General features: G+C 39.5%; 1 protein-coding gene across 1 annotated transcript; it reads right to left on the bottom strand.

Moving 5' to 3' along the window:
• Positions 1-711: 711 nt before the first annotated feature.
• Positions 712-9,122, bottom strand: LOC119746411 (complement C1q subcomponent subunit B-like). Its single transcript, XM_038223330.1, has 3 exons — positions 8,931-9,122; positions 2,032-2,099; positions 712-1,639 (listed from the first exon to the last, which is right to left on the bottom strand). Exon 3 carries the CDS (start codon positions 1,637-1,639, stop codon positions 812-814), a length of 828 nt encoding a protein of 275 aa, XP_038079258.1. The 5' UTR covers positions 2,032-2,099; positions 8,931-9,122; the 3' UTR covers positions 712-811.
• Positions 9,123-11,201: the final 2,079 nt, after the last annotated feature.

Here is an 11,201-nt window from a genome sequence, read left to right as displayed (position 1 = left end):
TACAAAATAAAGTGTTAACAAAAGTTGACAGTTCTTGGTTCACTGTGGCGCAATTTGAAACCCTTGTTTTTGCAAGAAAACAAGTTTCCGAGGATAAATAAATGATATCACCAGACTTCATTTAATCTCTGGCTGTATACGGTGTGCCAAATGCAAATGAAAACAAAAACAAAAACAATATTTTGTTTAATACATGCATTTGTTACTTCCCAGACAGACTATTGTAACGTTTTATGTTTTTTTTCATACGATTACCAGACATATATGCAGAATGAAGTGTCGTACGCCCGTACTTCAGGAACTACGTTGGCTCTTGGTTACGGTGCGGAATGAATTCTTCGGTACTTTTCAAACTTATCCGCCATGGTGAGGCAGCGCTACGGTACTTCACAGAGTAAACATCAGTTCATGCGTTTAACATTCGCACCAAAGGCTGTGATGGAGTTCAGTTTAACCTTCCTAAAGTTCGTCCTAAGCCTGGCAAGGCATACGGTGACCGTGCAGACTTCCACGTTATTTGAGCAAAAAAATACGAATTTGAAGCGTTTTCAATCGCACCTAAAACCTTCTTTTTCAAAAGTCATATATTTGACTTCTTTTTAATTAACTGTTTTCATGCAGTTTTGATACTTGAATGTAAAATGCTTTGTATTAAGAATCAATTCTCTTTCTTATTATCATGACATTGAACATTTTTTTTGTAATGCATTGGTTACTGTTTTGGCAAAATGGAAAGCGAAACAAAACAAGAGCAGCACTGCTCCTGTATATTTATGCATTGTGATTTAATTTCATTAAGTTAATTATTTATTTATTCGGAGAAAAGGAGGAAGCCACTAAATGAGGTGTAGTGATAGGTGGAATCACTACGCTCCCTACCGTACATGGTAAGATACACCGTGTCTGCTCGTTGCAGAACCAGCACCGCGCTACCAGACAATTGACCACGTTGATTTGAGTTACCATGGGTAGTGATCACATGGTAGTTATTTTTAACAAGATGGATGTCAAGGCTACCGCTGTTGCTATACTTCAGAACAGAGAACGTAAATGCGTAGGCGCCCGGCACACTACATGTGAACGTGCCGGTCTCGAGATCGAAGCTTGTACCCGGCAGAAGGGTCTCGGTCTGCTGGAAGGGCAAACGGGTGTCGTGACTCGTAGAGGTATCCGAGGGGCTCGTCCTCACCACGGTGAAGGCCACCTGCTGGTTGGAGTCGTCTGGTGTCTCCCCTGGCTCACCCTTCTGACCTTTGACACCAGCCTGACCGGCTGCTCCAACAAGACCCGTTGGGCCTCTCGGACCTATCTTGCCGGGCAGACCAAGCCCATCATTACCTTTAGACCCAGTGTTCCCAGGAGCTCCCCGCTCACCCATAGGCCCAATAGGGCCAATCTCACCTTGCTGACCTGCATCGCCCTTTGACCCCGGCTGGCCGTACGGCCCCATCGGTCCTCCTGGTCCAGGCAGACCTGGTATGCCAGGTATTGCAGCAAATCCCTGGCAGCACTGCTGACACACCTGAGACGCAGGACCATCACCGTCCGAGGGAACCGGCCCAGTAACGGAAGCTCGGAGCTTGACAGAGTTACCCAGAAGGAGTGCGATTGACAGAATGGTGGCCACGCAGATCTTCATCTGTAAAGAAAACAATACAGGGCCTATATGTAAAACTAAAAAGAAAATCAATAAGCAATAAAAAATAGGCGTAATGATGTTACATACACTGAAGAGTTTGTCTTAGAGACACGTGTGACTTCATAATAATTTTTGAGGAATCATTATTCAGAGAATGTGTTCGGCGTGATGACAGTGGCCTTTCCGGGGGCAAGGGGCTATAACATTATATGAAAAGGTTTTTAATCGGTTTCCACGGCAACTGCGGGCAATCCACATTATTGGGCTTGTCATTATTTTGCCCGCAGATATAAGTTAGGAAATGAGACCGACTTATATTAGGTTTTTTATGGGGACGGTGCGCCCTTTCCACTGTCATGACAGAATCAATTAATAAACATCACCTCACTGACCTCGATGGTTCGCTCTTGAAGACTTGAAGATCAGGTCAAAGAAGAGATCAAAAGGAGTTCACTGTAGGCTGAAAAATAGTAAACAAAGAAAACCGGTTACGTTTATGCTTGTGTAAAGAAAGAAATACTCTATTCATCGATTTTAATACAATTTTGAGGTTTTTTTCACTTTGATCAATAATCATTCGAAACCAAGAACAAGTATTCACTTATAAAAACAATGGTCAAAGATTATTTGCATTTTCGTGACCGAATACTCCCAGAAAAAGCAACATGTTTTAATGACGCTTTGTGATATTTTTCTGTGGAACCTGAATGCTCCCTGAAATCAACATTAAATGTATTCAAACGCTTTTGTTAGAGCCTTTATTCAAATTAATTATGCAATTTATTCAAATTTATTATACAAAAAAAATAATCTGTGTATTTTTGAGCCACTAGTAAGTCATAGAAACGTTTTTGAAAGCATAACATTGTGAGTTTTAAAAACAGCATATTCTTCATTTAAATATGTTTTTCCCGTCCAATTTCACACCTTGCTCATTCAATGTGTGAACACTTTCTTTCAAAATTCGCATACAAACGCGCAAGCATTTTCAAACCCAGTTGAATTTAGCGAACGATCAAATTATTTAAGGGTATCTCCACTATACGCGTAAAAAAAGTAGGCAATTGACGTATTTGCATTGAATGTATTTTGCTTTGGATTTCAGTCCAGCGCGGGAATTCAACTTCATGCTTACGTTCACAAAAGTCATACATGTTTAATAAAATTCGGCAGTTTAGCCAGATCAGTGGCGGCTCTAGGGGTGCGGAGGGGGCGCCCTCCCCCGGCAGTGACCGAAAAATTATCAACAAAGCCAAATTTCAATTGAGAGAGCCCTCCCACCCTCACCCTTTCTCTCGGCACAAACTTCGCCCGGCAATAAACTCTCTGGATCCGCCCTTGAAGATATTATGTGGCAGTGTTGAAACAAAGGATAAAATGACATGACTTTTGATAAAGTTTTATGAAGGAATGTACTATTTTTTTTTTTAATTGTCAGGGAAGGAAACATGACACATGCATATCAGAACTTAACAATTGTTAAGTGGCTAGATGATAGAAAGAATGAAATTTTAAGCACTCGTTCAAAATTATGCCTATTGCGCAAAAATATACTTTTTTTTCATATTTAGACCATATTAACCAGTTTTTTAATTGTTGTAATCACTCTATGGAAATAAAAAGAAAATGAAAAAGATACTTTAAATGAATCAACTTTCTTTTCTTTTTGCCAACACGATTAGACGGTTAATGCAATCTTCAATCTATTTTAGTTTGCATGCATGTCTCTCTTTTATTGAGTGGTCGGGCACAACCTGACCACTCTTTGGATCTGTTACGATTAATCTTTCTTTCTTTCTTTTTTCCCGTACAACACGTTTCCGCGGGTTTTCTCATAAACAGTTTATGATAGGAACTTGGAACTTTCAATATATATCGACCCTCATCCTAAGTGGTACAGATTACTCTGACGTCATGATACGTCATCGGGTGTCAAATTACAAGTGATTTTGGGTGGAAAAGTGACCAATTACTTTCACCTATAACTCTTGAACTAAATAATCAATGATGTTTGTATTGTGCATTGAGATAGACCAATAATTGCTTTAAATTTGTTGTCGTGTACGTAAACTCGCTTGACCTTTATTTCCGGGTCTACCGGAAGGTCAAAGTTAGGTGAATTCAAAATGAAGACGTTAGCCTGAAATAAAAACAAAGCAAAATTTCTTCCGAACGGTTTACGGTACAATCACAAAAAAACTTGTGTGAACTAGTACCATGTTAATAAAATGTTATACATTTTGTAGACTATGCCGTGAGAAACTTTTCTTGTTCACGGACACAAAACCGCTTGACCTTTACTTCCGGTGTTACCGGAAGTGCAATGAAAACTGAATATAATGCAAAAGCGGAAGCATTTTACTACAGACATATATATTATACAAGTGTTTAGTGAGTAATGCAAGTCACAAGAAACAGTGTGATGACGTCATAATCCGAAAGGGCGGCCCCTAGCGGCACATAAAATTGTGTTTGTTTTCTTTAATCTGAAGAGCATCGGTTCGTATTTTACCAAATCGCCCCTTGAAATTCTTTGATTAACCACAGATAACTTAGCAAGGTTTCAATTTCATGACGTCATCAAACCGGAAGTTACGTCGATGAGAATTTGAAAATGATCATATTTTAAATTGAATTATATCATGTGATCCATGTCGTATATCTTCGTAGCCCAAACAACGATACCATAACAATCAATGTTAACCTTTTGCTTCCAAATACTAGTGACGTCATGAAACCGGAAGTTAGGTGTTATAAATACATACAGTTATATTTTCCTTATTTGCATACGTTATTTAACTTCACAATAAACATTTATCCAGTCCGAACTAAATCAGTATTCACTTCCCGTTTTTTTTCAATAATGACGTCATCAAGCCAGAAATAACTCGTATGAGTACATAAAATGTTTCAGGAAATTTAGCACAACGTTAAAGATACATTTTCAACAAAATGATTTACTGTGATGGAAAGGATTTAGTTTTGTGATCCTTTGTTGTTACATAAACATATTCATAACTTAACTCGGCAGTGTTTCATGAACAAATTGCCTGCCCGACCACTCTGCGTTTGTAACAACAAACGCGAAGCTCTAGTTCTTTCTTTTTTTCTTTCTTTCTTTTTCCGGACAATACTTCTCCGCCGGTTTTCTCTTAAACGATATATGGTATGAACTTGTAACTTTCAATATATATCGACCCTCATCTGAAGTGGTGCATGTTACTCTGACGTCATGATTACGTCATCAGGTGTCAAATTACAAGTGATTTTAGGTGGAAAAGTGACCAATTACTTTCACTTAAAACTCTTGAACTAAATAATCAATGATGTTTGTATTCTGTAATGAGATAGACCATTAATTGCTCAACATTTTGTGTCATGTACGTAAACTCGCTTGACCTTTACTTCCGGGTCTACCGGAAGGGGTCAAAGTTAGATGAATTCAAAATGAAGACGTTAACCTGAAATAAAAACAAAGCAAAATTTCTTCCGAACGGTTCACGTTACAATCACAAAACCTTGTGTGAACTTGTACCATGTTACGAAGATGCTATACATTTTGTTACGTCAGCATGACGTCATCGGGTATCAAATTACAAGCGATTTAAGGGCAAATTGTGACAAAATAATTTACGCTATATCTTTTGAACTAAATAGATTATCGTGTTCCTTTTTTTCGTGAGGTTGTAGACTATGCCGTGAGTAACATTTCCTGTTCCCGGACACAAACCTGCTTGACCTTTACTTCCTGTGTTACCGGAAGTGCAATAAAAACTGGATACAATTCAAAAGCGGCATTTTACTACAGACATAAATCATGCAAGTGTTAAGTGAGAAATGCAAGTCACAAAAAACAGTGTGATGACGTCATCATCCGAAAGGGCGCCCCCTAGCGGCATATAAAATAGTGTTTGTTTTCTTTAATCTGAAGACCATCGGTTCTAATTTTACCAAATCGCTCCTTGATATTCTTTGATTAACCACAGATGACTTGGCAAGGTTTCAAATTCATGATGTCATCAGACCGGAAGATGAAAACAATCATATTCTATCATTTGATCCATGTCGTATATCTTCGTAGCCCAAATAACGATATCCATAACAATGTTAACCTTTTTCTTCCAAATACTAGGGACGTCATGAAACCGGAAGTTAGATGGTATAAATGCATACAATTACATTTTCCATATTTCCATACGTTATCTAACTTTACAATAAACATTTATCCACTCCGAACTAAATCAGTATTCACTTCCCGATTTTTAATAATGACGTCATCAAGCCAGAAATAACTCGTATGTGTACATAAAATGTTTATGGAATTTATCACACCATTAAAGATGCATTTTTAAAGAGAATATACATCATTTGCTTTTGCTGTAATTTTCAGAAATAGATGGAATTGGGGGGTTGGAAATATATAGCAATTATAGTTACACTGACTTTTTTGAGGTTTTGGGTTCGAAAATGCTATAAAAACCAAGAAAACAATCATTTTCCTGTAGTCTGGTTCCCTGACTCCATTTAAGAAGAAACAGAGCAGTTTACATATATTGGGGAATTGTAAGGTCAGGGAACCAGTCTAGCTGGCTTGTACCCGTTCATAGGTGTGTAATCGATTGCAAACAAGTGCGATGGTCAACTGGGGCCAGTATTTGAAAAAAAAGCCAGTTTTTTTCCAACGCTGATCGGCCGATCAGCGTTGGAAATTGATACAAAATACCACTTTTCTTGAAAATGACAGTATACCAGGTGCCATGATTTTACAGGATGCTTTACACTGTCATTCACTAACAGTCCAGCAAGGTATTTCAAAATGATTTGGTAGTTTTATTTTTTGATGTTTGCAAATGTTGTATTTTCCCTTTAAACAAAATAATTTATTGTGATGGTCAGAATTTAATTTTGTGATGCTTTGTTCTTACATCAACATCAACATTCTTACATTGGCATCAGGAGATTAACTGGCATCAGGAGATTAACTCGATAGTAATTTAGTTTACTTTTTTAAAATCCATCAGGGGTGCTACTTTTTTTTCTCTCTTTTCTGTTCTCTCTCCTAACTGTATGTGCATGTTTTTGTTTTCTTTACTGTTCTTATTGTCTGTACTTGAATTTTTACCTGTGAAATTAATAAATGAAATGAATCAACATATTCATAACTTAACTCGGCAGTGTTTCAATTGCCTGCCCGACCACTCTGCGTTTGTAACAACAAACGCGAACCTCTAGTTTCCTTTTAATTCTCTTACTTTTTTGTTGGTTTTGCGAAACTGATTGTACGTACAAAAATATGAAAGAAAGAAAAAGTCGTGTGTGTTTCGTCATTAACCAATTTAAAGAACCCGTTGAAAATATGACGAGGAATCTGCTATTTCTTAAGGAAAGATGCAAAATCTAAATTGACAGTGTTCATGTACACTGAATTCATCGGAAAGCTGGTGCTTTAAACTTTAATATCAGACAGCACAGCAGACCTCAACTCTTGGCATGATTTCTACAAATGTATCCAGCCATGGGCGTCGCCAGAATGTTTTCGAGGTTTGGCAGGGAATTTTGCACCCCAACAAATTAAATTAACAACAATATGATTTCGCTCCTCTTTTTCTTTTTATCCCTTTTTTTTTTTTTGCTTGTCCGGGGGGACACCGCCCCAATGTATACAGCCAGATAAAGCAATTTAAACTTGAATAAATGTGTGTGATCATGACCCCATCCATTCGTATTTACTCCCTAAAGTCCTTTTCTGACCAGTGTCACTTTTTTTTTTTTTTTTTTTTTTTTGCAGACCAGTAAATACATTTTAATAGACCCAATGTTCAAATTGTTATGTCCCCACTTCAGAAATTCAGGAAAAAATATTCACAACTCTCTGAGGGCTGTTCAAGACGTACATCAAATTAAAGCTTATTTCATCATCTTTCATTTTCTGTTCAATTTTCTGGGGGTTCAATCATTTAGGTGATTAAAGAAGATCACCCCTAAAAGCAGGCCTGACGCCAATCGCTATTTTGAAAATGGACGCTTACGCTCCATTGCAAAATAGAGCCATTAGGGCCGAATCATTATCCACATTTCACAGAAATACGAGCTCGCAGTCCTCTGCACGGCTTCAGACCTTCTTTTTTACAAATCATCAAGTTCACGGCCTTCAAAATGCTTTTATACTGAAGAATTTGAGAACATGCAAATCGTGATTTGGCCGGCGTAGGTAATTTCGGACTGATTTGCTGGCCTGCACCCATGAAGTGATCAAACCGGAATGGCGCACTGTGAACTAGCGAAATGACAAACTTTAAAAACACATTTCGCAAAAGGTATTGAGATTATCCCAATGTTCAATAACACAACATGGAACAGGATGTTTGAGATGTCTCGATCTCCCCTATACGTTCTTCCTGGGCCAACTTCCGCATAACCTTTTATCCTGTATTAGTAAGATTGATTTCCGGAAAAAAAGGGAGCGCATCGCATCGGGATTTTATGTTTGATACAATAAACAGGGAAAACTAGCGAGAAAATAAAGGGGGTGATTGATCATATTGATATTATGGGTCAAGTGTCGAGCTTTCGCAAGATGATTTCTTTGAACACAAAAAGGGTTTTAATTTATCATCTGAAAAATTGTGTAAATGCGTGAACTTCAATAACAATAAGAAACTTGATGTAATACACTCTTGAAAAACCTACAGCCAGGTTTCACTGGAAAGCTGGCGAAACTGAATGGTAATAAAAACTATAAAATGTCCATGAATTTATAGTGTTGTTTTTAACTATTCAGCATTTGGCCAATTACTGTGCGTCGAGAGTGCACCATATGCAAATAAGTAGTAGCAGAAATATTGTCTGACAGGAATTCCTTATCCCGAACAAACACAACCGTGACTGTTGTTCTTAGTTGGTATTGCCTGGAAACTTGCCCTCACAAAATGTTGATCTGAATCCGCATCAACTGTTTAGACTACGAGCTAGTTCAGCTATAGTCTATACAACATAATACCTGGTTATACATTCAAGCACCAATATCGATAAGTCACAAAATATTGGTATGAATCTGCATCAACTGTTTGGACTAAGAACTAATTCAGCTATACATTATATTATCTGGTGATTATTCAAGCACCTATCGATAAGTTATCGAGTAACCGTATGGAAACGGGATCATCATGGTCGGAAATATTTATAGCGCACTGTTTTGGCTATAAGCACATTTTTGTGTCAATATCTTATATCAAAAAGATCAATCCCAAAGTTGGCAGAATTATCGCAAAAGCTTGTTTCAAACACTCACCCTGCAATTCTTGATCTTGCAAACAGTTCTCTCGGGTTGTCATCTGAACGTGAACATGAGCTGTGGTCGTTGTGAGGAGTGAGCCGGCAAGTTGTGCCTTAAATATTGACGTTGATTTCCCGAGCAGTGACTGAGGAACTTGCATGCCCGGTTTGTGATAGGCCCCTGCGCGCTGCCAATCACACATCACTGACTCGCTTCATATTGATGAGAGGGAAATGATGCTAATGTTACATTGCCACACTTGAAACCCGAAGCTTGTATCACCGACACTCAAATAGACGCATCTAATTGGTGGAATGATTGTATGGATGTCGGTGACACAGTCAAACACGTGGATTGTGATTGGCACCTGTCAATCACAGACCACTCAATTGTGGTCACCGACTTGTTGGGTGACTTACTCTGATTGGTGGATAGAATAATGACGTACATCGGCCATACGTGATTCAATCAGTGTTTGTTTTGCGCTTCGTGCAATTTAATGGAGCCACGCATTTGGTGGCTAGTATTTTGTAGTCAGGTTATGCAGTCTACATTTTTGATTGAAAAACGAAGGCTTAATAATCTAGCTTGAAAAGAAAGGTAATAAGAACTTTAATTTATTGTGTGCATAATATCCAGTCCATGTACAGTTGCCGCCCTCTTAGGGTGAAGTATACTTATTTTGCAGAACCCAGCCGTTCCCAAAGGCAACTTAATTATAACCATTCATCTATCCCCATCCACAAGTTAAACGTGCGCTCGGCTCGGCAACTTCTCGGCATGCAATCGACCTTGCACCTGCAGACCCCCTCCCCCCTAATTGAGGCCCTCCCACCTCCGCTTATTGAACCCAACCTATACCAAAAACCAAACACATAATTAGGCCAACCCCTATCTTGACCCTCGCCTAATCAAACCTAATCCCAAATTTACCCCAAATGTTTGGATCCTACCATGTGCAACAAACTTCTTTTCTTAGAAAACACTAGCATTCAATAGCCTGATCTCCAAGCCAAGCACGAATTCCCATATTGAACCCCTGCCCCACCATCCCTTCCCCCTCTTAACCACCCTGGGCAGCCAACGACGAATTCCTAACCAATATGCTGAAGTGGAGAAAGGGGTGCTTTTTTATGCTAGAGTGCTGTTGTTCCCCTTTCTATTAATAGTTTCGTCAACAGGAAGAGGAAGAGTAAATCTATTTTTACACATTAACAGCCGTGTCGTGACATTTGTTTTTTGTTGGTTATTACCTATCGAGTGCCACTGTTTTTAGTAATTTACTCATCAATTATCTGCTTATGACAACCAACAGTTTTCCCCGCTAAAATAGGACGGCCTATGAGAATACATACTGAGAGAATTTGAAAAGACGGTGGCCCATATTCTACCGAAAGTCAAAAATAATCACTAAGTGTGCCCCTGTACCTGATTTCTAGCGGAACAATACTGCCCACAATTCCAAACAGTACCTATTCTTTTACCTATCTCGGGTGTGTCGTTTTCAAACCTAGTATTTTCGAGAGATATCACGCCGCGAAGTATTACTCATTGGCGTGGTTTATTAAAAGGACCTTAATTAAGACTCCTCATTTCCTGGAAGAAGCATTCAAAAGAGTTAAGCGCCTCCCCCGAATCCCAGGCAGGCTGAGTGGTGAGGCACGACCTCTTTAGCTCTCCGCCTCTTTACGCTACTGAGTTTGAAGTGACGCATCGTATCTATCTCAACACCCGGCCGGGACCATGAGTTTGACCACGATGGGAACGTACAGCAATAATATTTTTACTGAAATACATCTGCCATCGGATATTTAAAAATCACGTGGGGGTGTTAGGACAGCTATAACCAGGAGCAAAGAGGACAGGACGTCCGTAGTACGCCGTCTAGCCTGAGGAGATGGCCGCCTGTTCAATGCGCAGACCATGTTTACTAAATCGAATTCAGACCTCACCGCTGCACTTTGCAACGACCCTGCCCCTATCATACCTGCCCGTAATCTGATGTGGGTTCAACTTTCACCCTATCCAGCCTCTCTCACCAAGGCTTTGCCCCCCCCCCCCCCATCTCACCCATCTACCATCAATCTGCGGACGCAACCCCCTAATTAATGTTTTACAACCTTCAGACCCAAACGGCCTAAACACCCTGCCCCTTCACGGCGGATACACAACCAAATTGTCCATGTGCGTCCACTGTGTTAGGCGGAGAGTGGAGGGGAAGGGGGCAGGTCAAAAGGCCCAATACCCGGCAAGCTGGCCGTTACAGAAACGAAAGCCGTGGGGATG

The sequence above is a fragment of the Patiria miniata genome, unplaced genomic scaffold, assembly GCF_015706575.1.
Source record: "Patiria miniata isolate m_02_andy unplaced genomic scaffold, ASM1570657v1 HiC_scaffold_7, whole genome shotgun sequence".
NCBI lineage: Eukaryota > Metazoa > Echinodermata > Asteroidea > Valvatida > Asterinidae > Patiria > Patiria miniata.
Note: the sequence above shows the minus strand (reverse complement) of the source record. Positions and strands in the feature narration are given on the sequence as shown.

Bases quoted from the DNA above. Each gene is read 5' to 3' on its own strand.
- LOC119746411 (XM_038223330.1), bottom strand. From the start codon at position 1,639: ATGAAGATCTGCGTGGCCACCATTCTGTCAATCGCACTCCTTCTGGGT.